The sequence below is a fragment of the Patagioenas fasciata genome, chromosome 7 (genome assembly GCF_037038585.1).
Source record: "Patagioenas fasciata isolate bPatFas1 chromosome 7, bPatFas1.hap1, whole genome shotgun sequence".
NCBI classification, from domain to species: Eukaryota; Metazoa; Chordata; class Aves; order Columbiformes; family Columbidae; genus Patagioenas; species Patagioenas fasciata.
This window is the reverse complement of record NC_092526.1, coordinates 6,381,380-6,399,597: the sequence shown is the minus strand read 5'-3', so window position 1 is coordinate 6,399,597 and position 18,218 is coordinate 6,381,380. Positions and strand designations below refer to the sequence as shown.

At 40.6% G+C, this 18,218-nt stretch overlaps 1 protein-coding gene across 7 annotated transcripts in view; it reads right to left on the bottom strand.

The window, feature by feature from the left end:
- Nucleotides 1–18,218, bottom strand: part of LOC136103416 (von Willebrand factor D and EGF domain-containing protein-like) — a 183,470-nt gene that overhangs the window by 41,880 nt on the left and 123,372 nt on the right. For all 7 annotated transcript variants that reach the window (XR_011739932.1, XM_065841488.2, XM_071810732.1 and 4 more), the window contains one exon: nucleotides 3,145–4,044. Coding sequence is in view for 6 of the 7 variants with exons in the window: in XM_065841488.2 (XP_065697560.1) it covers nucleotides 3,145–4,044 (900 nt within the window). In the remaining variant the exon portion in view is untranslated. The remainder of the gene's footprint in view (nucleotides 1–3,144; nucleotides 4,045–18,218) is intronic.

Sequence of the window (18,218 nt, the reverse complement as noted above, 5' to 3'; positions counted from 1 at the left end):
GCACCCCAGGGAGCTCAAGAAACACAACAGCTGCTCTCAGACAGCACCATATGCACAGACCCTGGTGAATAAACCGAGCCCAGGGAAAAGGCAGCATTTGTTTCCTTGTCCAGTGGATAGAGTCTTTGAAAGTGCAGGGGAAACAGAGGCAGGATGACGAATAATCGCTCTGAGGTGGCTAATGACACTAAGAAATATTTCAGAGCGTTGGCCTCAAATGTTACGAAGTGCTGCCTTACGTATGCCACTCGTGATATGCTAGACAAAATATCAGAAATATTCTGAAAACAATCCTGTTTGGACTAGTTATGTATCATTAAAGTACTGGTTTTTTATTCAATTGATGTACTGAGATGAAAGGTGCCAAGCTCTTCAATGTGATGACACTTCTGCAGTGGCTTTGGCAGGTGGTAGGTGCTGTCCCCTAAAACTGCTGGGAGTGTACCATTGTAATGCAGTTCTTTTATGGTGTCTACCTCTGAAAAAGACACTCAGAGTGGAAATTATGCATTTAGCGTCCTCCCTCATCATCAGAGGAACTCTTGGCTAACTTGACTCCAGAAAGAGCATCTTCTGCCAGAGATGCTCTATGTGTGGGAATCCAGTGGACTACAGGAGGCCTTATTTCTCCTGTTTATATTTTATTATTATGTAGGTGACGTTGGCTATCTTTAAAATCCTCCTCTGAAATGATGTTTGTCAAGGACTTGCCTGCGTAGCAGACTAGTCTTGATGTTCAGCCACTAATAAAGGGTAATAGTGCCTTTGTGCAGGAAGGTGAAGAGCTCTACAACTGAGAACCTGGCTGGGTGTAGGAAAGGGCGTGGGAATGATGAGTAGAGCCTTGAGGAACTACTTCATCTCAGCTCATCTGCGGAGTAATTGTCCACAAGTAAGGGAATTAAGAATCTGCAAGGCTTATTACGCAAAAGCAAGGCGGGTAAAAGCAAAGTCCTACTTTTTACAGGTGATGAAGTTGTTGGTAGTGAAGGGAGTGATCCAAATGGCAATTGCTAAGAGCATCTGCATATGTCTCACTTCAGATGACTGAATATAAGCCAAACACACCGACATGTAGCTGTGTGCTTCCAAAAGAAGATAGGAGGTTGGACCTGGTGATCCCCAGAGGTCTTTCCAGCCTGGACTGTGATTCCCAGAGTCTGTGATTCCCAAAGCAGAAGGACAGAGCAGAGGGAGGGGACTTCCAATGGCATCCTAACAGTGAGACAGAGGGGCTTGTCCAAAGGGGTAAGAATGCTACAGAACTGAAATTTGGTATGATTTATATTAGAAGGAAAATTAATTTTCAGCATGCTGCTTGTTTTTTCCCTACCGGTCCTCAAAGCCCGATTTTGAACTGCACAACTGGAAAAAAAATCTACATTCTGTCACAAGATAAATATCACCTGGTAATGCATTTATTATCTTAGAGTATTTTCAGACACTCTATTAAACAAAGGTCACATTCCCTCAAGCTCCACAGGTATTAAAACTTGCTACAGATGGGCTGTTCCTTTTATCTTGATGAATTTTGATATCAAATAGGATGGTGATAATATTGATAGTGTCTGAGGCTGTTGATATTTTTGCTCACTTGCCACGGATGTTCCATCAAAGCCTTAATATTTTGCAGGTGCTGATGTTCTCTAAGCTTTGGTCACTTGTTCAGTTTTGCTGCCCCCAGTTCTTAGAAGGCACTTCTGTTTGGAGGGAAGTTGGTATGATCTTTCAGCTTCATCTGTCAGGATGAATCAGCTGCATCTGACATGGGAAGAGATGTCACCGGTGGGAGGTACGATGGGTGCTCCTCACCCTTGGCCACGGGGCTGGGGATGGAGCGGGAGTGGGGAGCAGATGGGCTGGTTATCGAGTCTGGTGACACAGCCAGTGACAAGAAACAAAGAAAGGATGTTTGTGTATTGTGTCATCAAGACCTGAGGCAGAATGATGGTGATAATAAAGTATTTCATCCTAAGGACCCTCCAGAGAGGTTTTCAGTAATACCAGTAATTGAAGAAAGCATTTTGTCGTGCGAGACAGTAAAATGCAGAGGTAGATTTATGTTTAAAGGACTATACTGATGGGCATACTAAATATACTTAGACAAAAAGCAGCCGTATGCCTATATTCATAAATATTCACATGTACAAGGGTCTGGTCTTTGAGGAGAGGCTGTTCTGTTGTCCAACTTGCTTTGGGCTTCCACGTACGAGGAGCTACTTGGGCCTTTTCTGCCTCCAGGTATAAAACCAGGATCAAACACAAAGTCTTTCGTGTCAAATAATCTTCCATCCTTTAGAAGGAGCATTTCAGAAATGTGCAAACAGGCAAAAATTATAACATCCAAGATTATAGTGACCTTTTCTTATGGATTTTGTAGTATATCTCCAGAACTGCTGGGAGCTCAAGAGGGTTGCAGTGTTGCCGGGGGCTTTACAGCCGAGACCCCCCTACAGAGGGGCGAGAAACTGCATGTGAAAGATAACTAAATAAATGATGCAAACACTTTTGCTTTGTGTAGTGAAAGACCAATTAAGATATCAACTTACCAGAGGAATTTCAACAAAAAACGTAATTAATGATACGTGAGTCAGGGAATTCATTATTTTGAAAAATGTGCATAATGCTATTGTTTTACTGAGGTATTCTAAGCTAATAAATAAGTCAATATATTGTGAAAACCCTTCTGGCACTATGCATTTCAGATGACAAGTTCAGTTTTGTATTTAAGATATGAGGTAGATATTTAAAAGTTATTTTTAAGGTAGCAGAACAATTAGTTTTTCCTGGAGTATGTGTTGTATAGACAAATGGAGTCAATTTTACCATTTCCCACAGAAGTTTTATATGTGTTCAAATGTAATGACTTCAGTAGCATGAATCTGGCCTTAAGCAAGGGTAAGTGAGATCACAATCTGTCCCTGGTTTCAATAGATTAGATATTATCAAATAAATATGTCATTTTTGTAAGCAGAAAGAGCTTCTTCAAAGCTACAGAATGTTTGTCTGTTATTTTGAAATATAATTGGCTTTGAAAGCCAGAATGATCCCAGCTGGAAAATTTATAATAAAAAATAATTTTGGTTTGCACAGTTATTACATTTGAAATCATAAAAGAATTTGAAAGAGGCTTTTCCCCCTTACCTTCACATGTAATTCCATCTCCACTGTATCCACTGGGACAAGACCTGCATTTAGATCCTCCATCTTCGCCCGGCTCGCACTGCACACCGGTAAAACACGGCGTATCGGTGCAGACGGCTTTCTGATGTGTCCCACTGCTGGTTTTCGGCAGTTCCACGTGACCCATCGCTGTGTGGAATGACTTTGTGGTGGCGGGAGCAGACCCTGGTGGGACACCAGAGCCTGGTGGGACACGAGAGCTTGGTGGGACACGAGCGCTCTGGGGAGCTGCACTGAGGGAAGGTCCTGTTGAATGGAAAGGAGAGGTGAGACGTGTTGCCAAAGGAGACGCTCCCGGCTGCTCTGTTGGGAAATCTGTGGATGGTTTAGCGTTTGAGACTGTGGCTCGACCGGGCCATTTTCTGGGGGAGTAGCGGTGCTTGGGATGAGGTTGCTGAACAACACGTGGCCTTGCAAAGAATGAACTTGCATTCGTGTTGTGATGAGAAGGTATGGTTGGGGTTGTGCCTGGTTTGTGTGGTTTGGCAGGGAGAGGGGTGTGGGTTGTCACAGCGGAACTTGTGACTCTGAGCTCCGGCTCCTCGTGCAGAAGGAAACTCTGGGTATCGCTTCTTTTTTCAAGGAAAGATTGTTTCTCAGGTTCTGTGGACTCCATAGCAGGTTTTTTTGCTGACAGTATCCGAGCTTGGGAAGTCTCCTTTTTCACTGTAAGGGATGAAGTGTTTATGACTGGCGGGTTTCTTTCCAAAAAGTATGTAGTTTCTTGTCGTGGAATTTGCGTTTGGGAAAGAAAGGAATATGTGTTTCTTGATGTCTTTAAAGCATCTTCCCGATGAGAGCCTCTAGCATCTTTGGTATTTCTTCCAGCAATATGCACATGGCTTTGGGAAGATCTTGAAACTAGGACAGAAAGAAGATATACATTAGTCAGATTTTCTGATTTAGAATTTAAAGGAACCGCAGTGAACATTTAGTTTATGAGCAAGTAGCAGAACATCGATGCTAGAAACAAGAGAGTTAATCTGTCATATATACATGACATGGTGCACCCTGCAGTTCTTGACCACCTGAGATATTTGTTTCTTAATAACTATCAACAACATAACAGTGTGCTGGGGAATCTAGTAGACATGAAGTGTCAAACTCATTGTCACCGGTGGCCACATCAGCCTCGCAGTGGCCTTCAAAGGGCCGAATGTAATTTTAGGACAGTATAAATGTAACTACTCCTACATTCATATGGTCCTAAAATTACTTTAGGCCCTTTGAAGACCACCATGAGGCCAATGTGGCCCCCGGTGACAATGAGTTTGACACCCCTGTCCTAGGCAGTACATAATGCAAAGACTTCACATTCAAGCTCTTGCAGTCTAGGAGTGAGACGAGACATTGCAATTTGGGACAGACAGATGGAAAAATAACCAAATGTTAAGATGGTCCTTGGTGAAAATAACCAAATGTTAAGATGGTCTTCGGCAAGATCATGGCCTAGAGACACTCTAGTCCCATTGCACCAGTGTATAACTATGCGAGGCTTTTGTAGTCCTTACGGCAAAGGAAGGTTTCGGGAAGGTGTTTAAAGGAAACAAGAGGGGCAGCGTCTAGGAGAAACTGCTGGTTTGTAACTGTCACCCACTTGTTCCAAAGCCAACCAGCTCTTGAGCTGTGTGAGGAGGGTGATGGATGGGGAGAGGGTAGTCTGTGAAGGGCTTTCAAAGTGGAGACGAGTAGTTTGAATCAATACTTTCAGGAAGATTAATGGCCATCTGCTGACTCTGATGAATGGAAGAAGCTATTTTTAACTGGTTCTGGCATACTTACTCCATAGGAAACGGAATACATTGGATCCTGAACAAAAAAACCCCACTTGATTCTAGGGTTAGGCCCATGCGAGGGTGTATCTCTGCCTTGTAAATATAAATATTAATCATTTTCTTAAAACTCCTATTGATGTAGAAATTAGCCGTTGTTAGCAAGGAAAGAGATTAAGATGCTTGGAAAAGGTCAAAATGAAAGTTAGAGCGTTGACTTGAGGTAGGCAAATCCTGGCATCCAAATTTGTGTTTATTTGCCTGTTAAACAGTGTCATTCTGCTGGTGGCTGATGAGTTTTTATTGCCCTGAAGCATAATGTCCTGGAGTTTTACAGTGGTACTGGATCAAGGTATGGACATCAGTAGGTAAATAAACGCTATTTAGTAAAGCAGTAGGTAAATACATGGATTTTACTGTCCAGAGTAATCCTGATGAATGATGGGTTACACAGAATGTAATAAAAGAGACGGGGAAGCAGGGAGGACATCAGCAAAAAGAGCATGAGAGGATAGGAGAAATCAAAGGATTTTTAAAAATTAATGACAGAAAGATGAAAGAAATATCCCTGTAGAAAATGATGAGTAATAAATGATCATTGCTACCTTCAGAAAATTCAATTCAGGGACCAGAAATCGACAGGAATGACGGTCAAGGGCTGAACGACCTCTGTGACGAATTTCCAGAATGAGCCCTGATTGTAGCTTTGAGCTCCTTCCACCGTGTCGTAATTAAATGAGCTTTCCTCCTAGTTAGATTTTGGTAACTAGTAAGGGGATAAGACTGACTGCCTGAGAAAAGGAAATCTCTTATTCCTTTATCAGGTGATACCGGTGATATACTCATCCTGCAAATAACCTTCAGCCTTCCCTGTAAGGGAGAACACACTGTTCTTGGAGTGTATCTATGACACTACAGTTTTTACATCTCAAGGCTACCAGTGAACACCAGTGACACATTTTAAGTTGTCTGTTCATAATGACTTGTACTGGTCAAGGTCCCTCATCCACATTGTACAGTCCACCAAACTATGCTGGCATCGTTCAGGTGTGGTGACTTCAGTGTCCTCTCAGCTTTCATTATTCAGATTTTTATTTATAGTGATACTGTGCAATTTAGTTTGGATTAGAATATGATAGATTTTTTTTCCTGGAATACCTGAAAATTTCTTTCTGCAGTTTTCCAGATATCTAACCAAGCTAAAACAAAGTAGTATACCAAAAGATTGCAGACTCAGTTGTCTGTAGTCAGCAGCTTTCTCAAATCTTGTATTACTTCAATTCATTTTCCTTGCAGTCGATCAATATCTTCAAATGTATAACCCATTATCAATGCAGAGAGGTGATTGCATGACTCTGGTTTTCTCTGTGATGCCACTGTATGATTACATATTGGACTGGATGAAAATAACAAGAAAACGACAAGGGAAGTGCTCAAGGTTATGTGACGGTACAAAAATGCATTTTCACTACCTGTCAGTATTTCTGCCTGTGCTAAAGGGGAAATGTGCAGCAGAGAAACGACTGAGTTTATTTTTCATGGAGGTAGATAAGAGCCTGAGAACCTGCTGCTTTGCAGGAGCTCCATTCGTATGGATGGAGTTACACCACTGTGAGCACAGCGTAGTGTGGGGACGGATCAGACCCCGAGGAGATCGGTTCCTCTGCTGTCTAGACTAGAGCAAGGGTGACAGAGGCCAGATTTGGGAGGTAGAAGCTCAACCTCCCTCATCCAACCCAGCACCAGGACACTTTCCATCCCTGCAGTTGCCCCACATGAGAACCCCCCAAACCCTTTGATTTGCCCGTGTTTCAGGTACCTTGTGCTGCTCACACTGAGCTCATAAACCAGAATCATAAATAGTCTCTGGTTCCTGCTTGCCAGGGCCATCACGGTGTTGTGAAGGCACAGCAAATTCTGATTCTCACCTGAATTGCATTTTATAGTGAACAACTGGATATCTGTAGTTGAAGAGGATCATGTTCATTCTGAAGGTAATAAAATGACTATATAAGCTACTGAAAACAGCAGTTCACAAATAGAGAAGACACTCGACAGTCTCTTAAACCCAGGGTGAGGTAGCAACACCCTGAAACACAGAAAAGAAATCTGATATCTTGTCTCTCTTCTGGGTTTCTGTTTTTTTTCCTTGTTTGTTTGTTTGTTTCTGTCCCCAACCATTTCTATTCCCATAGAAGCAGCACTCATGTTGTGCTCTGCCTGGGACAGGCTGGACTAGGTTGGTTCACCCAGGTCTTTGCTGGCTTATGCATCTCTACACCTTTCCATCTATTAGAGTTAGAAAATGAATTATTTTGGTTGTTTTTTAATTATTCTTTTTAAATGAAAGTATAGCTTTTCCATATAATCATGTGAGGGTGATACTACAAGCATGGCCATGTAATCTCGGGTGCTGCTCTCTCTCAAAGCTGATAAAATGCCTCAAACCAGTCTACTCTTCAGGTGGAGCCTGACTACTTCTCCTTAGCAAGATCATCCGCTGCTGTCTCTTCTGCCTATCGTTCAGAAGATTATGGGCACCTTTAATTCTGATCAGGTTACAACTATTTCAGAATTCCGTGAATAGCTTAAGAATTCATCTCATTATTAACACAATTCAATAAATTTACAATTTGTGTAGTTTTAGAGCTATTAACATTTAGTAGTACATGCTGTGTAGCACATTCCTCATTCAGAAGAATGTCGACAGAGGAATGCTCTTCTGACATATTACACTATGTGGGTCATCATTTAAAATTTGAAACATCTACCAGCACATAAATCTTATTTAAAATGTCAAGAGAGAATAGAAAAATTACACTGGTCTAAGAAGTCTTGTACCAGAGTAGTAGGGATCATTCCATGTCTCTCTCTGCTTTTCCACATTCACTTTTTTTTCTGTATTTAGTTGGTGAGAAAGGGGAAATTGAACAGCTGTCAATAGGAAGCTCTAGGGAAATTCTATTTTTCCAGCAATTCCTAATCTGCTGTTTTATTCGATTAAGTTCTGGCATAAATTTCTTTTCTAGTTGGAGTGTGTTTAATTCCTAAGTCTTCTCTTAAGCCATCCAAGCATACCCTAATGTCTTCCTTCTCCCAAATATTCAGAAACACAGCTTTGATTCTCCCTTTCTTGCTATTATGCATCCAGAATTTCCAGACATTCAGATGGTGGTTGATCTTCACCGTCAGGCCAGTGGTACCTGGGGTGGATTAGAAGGGGGTGGTCAGTAGGTCAGAGAGGTTCTCCTGCCCCTCTACTCTGCCCTGGTGAGACCACATCTGGAATATTGTGTCCAGTTGTGGCCCCTCAGTTCCAGAAGGACAGGGAACTGCTGGAGAGAGTCCAGCGCAGGGCAACAAAGATGCTGAAGGGAGTGGAGCATCTCCCGTGTGAGGAAAGGCTGGGGGAGCTGGGGCTGTAGCTTGGAGGAGACTGAGAGGTGACCTCATTAATGTTTACAGATATATAAAGGGTGATAAGACAAGGGGCAATGGGTACAAACTGGAACACAGGAGGTTCCACTTAAATATGAGAAGAAACTTCTTCCTGGTGAGGGTGTCAGAGCCTGACCCAGGCTGCCCAGGGGGGTTGTGGAGTCTCCTTCTCTGCAGACATTCAAACCCGCCTGGACACCTTCCTGTGGAACCTCAGCTGGGTGTTCCTGCTCCGGTGGGGGATTGAACTGGATGAGCTTTCCAGGTCCCTTCCAATCCCTAACATTCTGTGATTCTGTGTGATTCTGTGATTCTGTCACCAATGTCCCTTCTCTCACAATCAAAAGCAGTAACTCCCAAAATAAATTCCTAAACTCCTTTAAGTGAGGCACAGCTTCAGCTCCCCAAGTTTTGCTTCCAGGAATATTTTTGTAGAAACAAAAGCTTTATAAAGACTCGGTGAGATTGGAATTTTATTATAAATGTACATAGGAGGTTCAATTTAGAGCTCACTATTGTTTATCTATTTATTCTGTCAAAAATTGAAAAGTCAGATGTGGTGTTAAGGAGTTTAAGAGCACACAACACACTGGAAGTAGATGCAGGCAAAAGTTAACCCCCACTTTGAAAAATGTGGAAATAGAGGGTATAAGTTTTATAGAAGAGGTGCCCAGATGTGGAATTTGCAAATCAGAATAAGAAGTGGAGCTCCGTGTGAGCTGCCAGCTGTGCATGGGCAGTCTGTCAAAACCTGTGCTCTGGAACCACCGCTTCTGTGGTGGCTGAATTTACTCACTTGTTGCTTTGATGATAAAATTCAAAGGTGGAGATTTAGGTGAGTATCCCTGAGCTGCATTTCAGCCTGATAGGAAATGAGATTGTACTGCTGGTGTTGCTACCTAGTGAGCAGTTGTCTTCCCCTTCTGAGGCTGAGGGAGCTGGGCTTGTTCAGTCTGGAGAAGAGGAGGCTTAGAGGTGAGCTCAGCACTCTCTAGAACGACCTGAAGGGCAGTTCTAGCCAGGGGGGGATTGGTCTCTTCTCCCAGGCAGTCAGCAATAGGACAAGGGGGCATGGGCTTCAACTCTGCCAGGGGAAATTGAGGCTGACTATTAGAAATAAATTCTTTGCAGAGAGAGTGGTCAGCATTGGAATGGCTGCCCAGGGAGGTGCTGGACTCACCGGCCCTGGAGGTTTTTAAACTGAGATTGGACATGGCACTTAGTGCCATGATCTGGTCAATGGACTGGAGTTGGACCAAGAGTTGGACTTGATGATCTCTGAGGTCTTTTCCAACCCAGTCTATTCTGTGATTCACCTACCAAAATCCTGAGCAATAAGGAATATTCTATAGAGCCTGCATCATTCAGCCACTTCTGGTTATAACTGTTCCTCTGCCTCAGACTCTTTTGTTTGTCAGATGTGGCTGCAGCTGCACATTCACAATTCTGTAACACCATTTATAATTTGCAACACAGATTTGTTTTGTGTGCACGAAATACAAAATCATTCTGCTCCCACGCAGTGGTTTTTGTGGAGGAGAAAACGTGGGATCTTCAGCCAGCTCAGCCACTGAAGTTTGTTACAAATCTCCCTGTATTCAGAATAAATGATTCCCACAAATGGAATGGGGTCTGGACTCTGCCATCAAGGAGATCCTTTTCCACTTCTGGGATATCGAAATCCTATGTGAGCATACAAGAAAATATTACCTCAAGAAGAGGGAGTGTGTTTGATTATGTCACATTAAAGGTCTTTTGTCTTACACATTATTGTGTAGTTTGTTTGCCTCGAGGTTTTCAGAGCACCACGATTGGCATCTCAATTAATTAACTGATGTATTTAAACAAAATGGGCGTTCTGAGATGCTCAGCCAACAAGCAAACAGTTTTTAAACAGAGAAATGGTATTACCGACTACGTTTCAGAGAACATTTTCAGATGTGCCTAAGGTATGTCAAGGAATACACAAAATTACAGATAATCCCTTTCATACTCAACAAATACCAAAACAATGCCTTAGATTGATTTTGCTTAGGTATAGCTCTTTCCTTATGTGAAATATCTTTCTGTTCATAAATCTTTTTCAATAGGAAGCATTGTAATTTAGGGATTAAGAGAAAAAGAAAGAGGAAAAAAAAAAGAATTTAAAAGAGTTGGGGCACTAATAGTGCCTTTGTTTATATTCATTTAAGCCAGATTTCTGCATGGACTTCAAATCACCAGCTCCTTTTTGGGTGTCCTGAATAGATAATAGTAGTATTTAGGCTATAAGCTGGATTTCTAGAATGACATTCAAGTCTGAAAGCGATCAAACAGTTTTAAATATGAACCTTATCTTAATAGACGGCACTTTCTTGTAATACACATGTATCTGTATTCCCAGGATGTAACTATCAGCATTTGGTTATTACAGTTCTTGAGACAAGGGGTCGTATGCAGGCAAAGTGCCAGAAGGGTGCAGGGTGGCCACGAACACAATAATAACTGTACAGAAAAATGAGCCTTTGAGGAAAATAATGCATTTTGTGCACTTTGTTTGCAGACTCTGTTTGTGGGGCTTTTAAAAATTATTTTTGTGATGTTTTCTGTACATTTTCAGTAGAGGTTTTAATGTCGGGGTTGCCAGAGACAGTGTTTTTAAAAATATTGTAAGAATTACTGATGGCAAAGATAGGAGCGCGCTCCTCAAACAGGGAGGTTTTTTTCCCCCTTTATCACTATTTTCCTTTAGCGGTATCTTTTTTTTTTGGATTGTGTATGGAGATATATAAACTCGCTGTGTTTTTCAAACAAACAATGTTTTCTCAAACACCTCTCCTACCTTCCAGTTTATTTGAAGGTTTAATTGAAAAGTTCTCCCCTAGGGGAGGAAGACTCAACATATTTGATGTTGTCTCCCCCCTCGCTCCTTTGTGGCCGGATCTGTCTGTGCTCTTTGCGTTCCCTGGGTCTAACCCGTTCTCTGCTGCTGTTTTTAGAAGTTATTTTCCTCTGAATATCCAGCCAACAAAACAGGAAGGGAAGGAAAAGTGTGGTTGTGTTTCACAACACCACGGATCACCAGCTTAACCCCCTTGCAACTGTTTCATTGTCCTTTCTTTCATTGTCCCCTGTCCATCTTTCAGGTCTGAACTTCTACCATTCCTCTTCGTGTCCTACCTTCTCCAACTGTGTTATTTCGGACAGTATTAAGATGGAGATTCATTAAACTAAATTACATTTTCTGTTCAGGAATTGGCAGTATATTTGACTTCTCAGCTCTGCGAGAGATGGAAAAATTAATAGAAACTGTGTTCTTATCTGATGATGCCTCATGGGCCTTCAGATTCTCGCAAGGCTTGAGCAGGTTGATAGATATATATAAAACAGGCTAAATCAAGACAGATCGTCTCTGAAGCATCCCTGTCTAATTCTCTGAAACATCTATGTAGAATCCTTTAGAACTGCAATAATAGATTAGAAAGAAAGTTCATAGCATTTCTTCAAAAGAAAACACATAATATTTCCTCAAATAAAAAATAGCTTAAATTTGAATATTTTACTGAAATTCTCCTTTTCTTCGATTGAAGTAGATTATCTAAAACTATAATTATGTTGTTTGGGGCTGTAAACACATAAAAATGAGTTACTTTACATATGAAAGCCAAGGAACAATCTGAACTATGCCTTGCTGGAGACCAGTAATGAATCTATTTTAATACCATATAAGCACATCTAAATACCCTCACTGAAATCATGCTTTCATGACGTTTTCCACAATTTCAACTGATTAGGATGACAACTATCTATAGTTTCTTTCTAATACAGAAAACAGAAAGCACGGAATTTCACTAATAATTTTCAGATGGGATGTCACAAAAGTTCTTAGTTCTGCTAATTTGTGTCTAATTTAATCAAATGGGTTTTTCGCAATTGCCACTGAATGCTATGGTAGCGTGCTGGGGACAGTCATATGACACTTTCCTTTATAACGTTTGTAGTTTTCTCTTTGGGAGAGTATTAGGATGAGCAAGTAGAGAGACTTGAAATTGTTGGTTTTAGTGGAGCAAGAATTTTGAAGCAAGCCGAGGTCACTTAGGGGTGCAACATTGTGACATGGAGAAGCTATGGAGAAGATAACAAGTCCCTTCTGTTTTGCATCCAAACAAATATAAAGGGGAAGTTACGAACCGAGTAGAGGCATTTGGAGGAGGAGGAAGGAAGAAGGCTTCAGGATTACCTTTCCTCTGAGGTACTACATTAGTTTAAGAAGGATTTAAAATGTCATAAACCAATAGCTTGATTCAAATCTGGCATTTTTAAGACAATGCTGTGTAAGTACCGAAGCAACGTGTGTTAGCATGGAGAAACTCTGAGTGAGAACTGTTATTTTTTAGGAATATAAAAGATTTATCAGCTGTTCCACCACTTACAGACCAGAGAGCTCTGGTGATCTCTCCAGTGTGCAGATCTTCCCCCCTGTGTCCTATAGAAATTAAAACAAAACCTTTGTTTGTTTGTTTTTTATCATAGTAGAGGAGAGAAATGTCCTTTGAGAAATCGAAGGTTGTACCAGATGCTTTGAGGTCCCTCCCAACCTGGGCTATTCTACAATTCTATGAAATTCTTAAGCTAATAAATGATCAGCAAGCGAGATAGTTTTCTCCTGCATCCCAGATGATCAGTGTGTTGTGTTCGCTATAGGCTGTTGCTGTGTCCCTTCAGAAATGACCTACCTCTGTACACATGATGTGTAATTTTGGGGGCAAAATTCACACGGATTGGCAGTGTATATCACCTGATTCTGCAAGCAAATTCAATGGAGTGAGTGCTACCACTTCTGTTCATCAACAACAGCAAGGTATTAAGGGGTTAGTCCTAAATATGCCCTGAGCAATGATGAGTCTGTGTATTTCACATCTGTTTTTACCCCCGTACTGCACTTTGTATTGCTTATGAATTATTTTTCTTCAACTCCTGCTTTGCTTTTGCAGTTAGTGGCAAAACTCTCGTGTTACCTTAATGGGGCCAGGATATTGGTCCAGTATGAGTTACTCCACAGTTCTAAAGGGCTTCTAAGTGCCTTTAACAAAACAGCAATCTTACCAAATTTGTGAAAACAGGGTTGGCTCGCTTTAAAAGCCGTGTGCTCTCATAGCTGGGTGATTAAATGAACTTGGAAAATTTAAGGAGAGATAATCATGCTCTCTGTTGTGTCAGTGTAAAAAACTACAGGGCCTCTATCCTCCATAGATTATTTGTTGGAGACAGAGTTGTTATTATCACTTAAAAGTCGTGATGGCACAGTGATTGCTTAAGCGAAAGGTGGCACATTCTTGGTAGGAGAGAAATGTAATCTGTACTTGATGTTCTGATTGAATGTAAATATTATTCATGGCATACAGCTGAGTCCTCTTCCCTAGTGATTTTATGGCGTGGGCTTCATTGGTCTTCTATTGCTGAGCTACATCATTTCCTAAATATATCATCTGGATTGGAAACACTTAACAAATTCTGGATTGACAGAGTATATGGATCAGTGAAGCTGGAAAGCGTTTATCTTTTAAATTATCTAAACATATTCTTCCCACTGTGCCTACTTTAGTTGTTATGATTGGGTCATAGCATGTGCCATATAGGCCTCTGTTGATATTTTTCTGAAAATACTTAATATTTTATTAGGTATCCCTAAGGAGGAGAAAGCCATCTGAAAGACTCTCTGATTCCCCTTCTATCTTGACAAGTACTGGAGAGGATTTTGGGTGGCAATTACATACTGAGAGGGCAGGAGAGGGTCACAGGTTATGTCCGAAATGCCAGGCTGCTCCTGGCCTCGTGTGAAGATTACTGGTATATGATTTGCAAAACTGTGTCTTTCATGAGTCCGAATTTATATGGAATGTCTTTGAGTGAGATTTCTAACCCCACTTCGGTTGCCATTTCATCACGTACCCCTTGAAGGAGACATCATTACATCATATCTGGTCACCTTAAAAAATGTACATTTTGTCCTGAACTACACAAGCTAGAAACACTGAAACAGGGTTTATGGAAGGGATCAGCGAGTTCCACCACAAATTCCAAACATGAGTTGTGGACAGAGTTTCAGTGGCCTGAGTCAGAGCAGGAGGTGCAACACTTACAGGTTTTGGAGCCCACAAGAATAGCTGAGAGCTATTACCACATGGAGGCAAATCAGAATATTGTTTAATATTTATTTTGTATTTCTTTTGACTTCTTTGCAAGCATCTCAGAGAACATCACAGCTAAGAACTGCAGCATCAAAATATTCCTGCCTTCAAGTGAGCTTTGTTGTTCATTGCATAAACCAAGTCCGGACTGGTTAGTTACTCATTGCAAAGCACACTCCAAATGCTGAGAAGTGTGTGCATTGCGTCGACACCTGTTGGTACATACAGATTTCATATGGAAAAGTTCTGTTTGTGATACGCCTGCCTTAACAGCCTGTAAGGTCTGTCTTCAGGAACAGTGTTCAGCTCACTCCATTAGGGTAATGCTGTTAATTTAATGGAATCACTTATGATTTACACTGGTCTAACTAAGACTGGAATCTGGGCCTTGATCTTTTTAATGCAAATTCGTCAGTTCTGTTAGATAAGAGATGAAAGGAATCTATTATGTTCTTCAGTCATCTCTTGAAGCAAAATCATTTGATGGGTTCCAGGCAGTAAGAGGTCCCTACTCCTGCAGTTTGCTCCAGAGAATAAACCTTGGGTTGATGACCAAAGCTCTTACTGGGGTTATTTATTTTTCATGGACAGGGATCAATGATGAGTGCTAATAATGACAGCAGAGATTTCAAAAGTTAAAAGTTAAGAACGTTAAAACTTAAGACTAGTATGTTCCTCTGGTTCATCCTGAACAGCATGTGTTTAAACACACAGATTCCTTTAATTCAAAACATCTTACTCTCCTTTTAAATCCCAACCTTGATGTTGATCTGACAGTGGTGCAAATGAGAAGGTCACAGAGGTCTCTCTGATGTAAAATCAAAGTGAATTCAGAAGCACGGCGCGGATACTGGAATAGTGTAAAATACAGAGTACATAAACATAACAAATAGCTGGCACATCCAAAAATACATCAAGTGCCAAATGTCTACAATACTGCAAATTAACTGCAATGGCAGGAGAACCAGCAGTGGTGTTCAGAATGGAAAAGCAGAACTCGATTACAGAGATCATAAAATAATCCTCTCTCTTGATCTCTGGCTCCGTGAAGCAGGAGAGGCAGAAGGAGCTGGCTCTGAACAAACAGTCTCTTATTGGTGATGGATGTGGCGCTGCTTTGTCTGGTAAAATTGCTGATTTACTAATAGGAAAAAAATAAATCCTTTGCGATGGCACCAACCTCTCTAACCTGCTAAAGAAAGTGCAAACAGATGGGTATCTCTGTGACTGTGAGTGATGAAACCAGTCTAGAGAAATTCCAGTAGCATCTGACGAACTAATACTGTAACATGCAATAACATCACCAGCGTTCCTCATTAGGATATATTCATTTTCTTTGTGCCAAGAATGTGACCAATGATACCATGTGGTTTGATTTAATAGATATGACTCTTCTAAGAAAAAGCTAACAGATATTTTATACAAATGTATAATGCTCCCAGTGAAGCCTGGACAGATTTAAATTCCTTTGACTTTCCTCTTTATTGCAACGCCAGCAAAATTAAAGGACTTTTAATCCTACTAGTAAATTTTTAAAAATATGTAGGATACTCACTTTATGGATTTTGAAGGGAGAGAAATAGTTTCTTGTTTCTGATAGAAGAACGTATTTTTAAAAATAAAAATTTCCCTTTATATGTGAAACTCCATATCGGCTTTGATACTGGTGATGTTTTTTCTTAAGACTAATCTAATCTGCTTCAAAAACAATCGCAATCAAGTCTGACTGATTTAAACTGGTACAAACTGCTGATATAAACCAGGTAATACCATAAGTGAGAGCAGAATGAGACCCCTCATTGTTGGCAAAGCAGGTAAATATAGCTTAGAAACTTACTGGTGGAGTTACACAGTTTGCAGTAAGTCAAATACATCAAGAGATGAATACCTATCACACATCAGTGCTGAGGACATGGCGCTTTGTTGACTATAAATCAAAACTGAAGGACTTTTGGGTACAGCTCATCAAACACTGACGTAGGAAACAATTCTCTTCTGGCATATTTTTCTCCTCAGTAGTCTACAAAGGCAGTGGGCTAATTTTTGCAGTTTCTGTTAGAAAAAATACTTATCCTTTAATCCTTAAATCACAACAATTGAGTATAACTTCATGTCAAAAGCGGCCAATAAAAGTACAAAATAGGGATTAGCAAGAGTATTTTTAGATTAAAATTACTAGAGTTGGAAAGAAGTGGCACATAATCCCAGTACCTTCACAAGCACCGTAGCAAGCTGAAGAGGATTTGTTCTGTTTCATTTGAAGACTGATACCATAAGTTACAAGGAAGAGAAGCTATTATTCTAGCAGGGAGGATTTCATAATAATCATAATCCATAACTGTACATAAATTTAATTGGAAGTTCTTTCTTTTTTGTCTGATATCTTTTAATCATCAGTGCTATACAATAATTCTGCTTGAACTAGCAGAGCACATGGGAAAGAAAGTTAAACCGATCATTTTAGTCATAAATTAGGACACTCGTACAGCTGCAGCAATTGCTTTCATTTCTAAATATTAAAACAAATGACTACTCTCGTTTAACCTTGAGGCACAAGACTCTCATAGTTTATATTGTGATATAATTCACATGAGTGAATATAAGGTTCTGATGGAACAAAGAATAACTCCTCTTCATTCCCCCCGCAAAGAGCTTGAGCTGGTTGCATGGCCACATTTGCAGCATGAAGTCCCAGTCTCAGTTTGGGTATTTGAGAGAAAAAAAGAGAAACAACCCCCCAGCCTCTGATACACAACTTGCTTTTGAAAGAATCATATATTAGTTTCAGATCCTGATACTTGGGATGTTTCTTAAATCGTGCCTGGAGCTGTGTATGACAGGTATGAATCACAGCAAATGACAACTACTGTCTATATTTCTTTTTAGAACATGCACAAATGCGTTGGTTAATGTTTATATAAGCACAATGTAGGTGTGTCTGATTTACTGCACCAATATCTACAGCTGTAGAGTATCTGTTCTACTCAACAGCACTTAAATGACCTTTGGGGTGTACAATATATATCCCATTATCCTATTAATGACAAGGTGCAGCTTTGGGCAATAACAGAAATGTTAGTTTATTTATATGCACAACGATTTATTTCTTTTTGCTCAACTGCTTTTACAGCTTCACCAAGTTATAGAAGAGTCAATAGCTGACTTCGTGACTCTGACAAACTGAGTAATATATTGTACATACTCATTGCTAGAGAAAGAAAAACGTTGGGTTTATTTTTGTGACCTTTAGATTTAGCGAGCTGGCTAAAATCAATTTATAGTTCAAAGAAATTGGATGATACCTACACTGAGCAGTAAAATTGCTTCCGCTTTGAGAGTGTGCATCAAAATAGAGCACTAGGGTAACAGTCATTGATTTGGATATGGAACAGGGAGCGAAGGTGGGTCTGTCAAGTGGAGGAGGCTGGAGAACAACTTGTCAGGTTTCAAGCAAGTCTGTCTGGAATACTTAAGAACAAGAAGGAACCAAGAAATCTGACCTAGTAACTACTGTTATTAAGGAATAAACATGAGGTCTCTTGGCAAATCTCTCTGTGCAGTAAAAAGGGGACAACCATCCAGACTGTCCCTCGAAAGCCGTACATTGAATTACGAGAATTTCATGGAGAGAGAGCAGGCTCGGATGACTGATGAG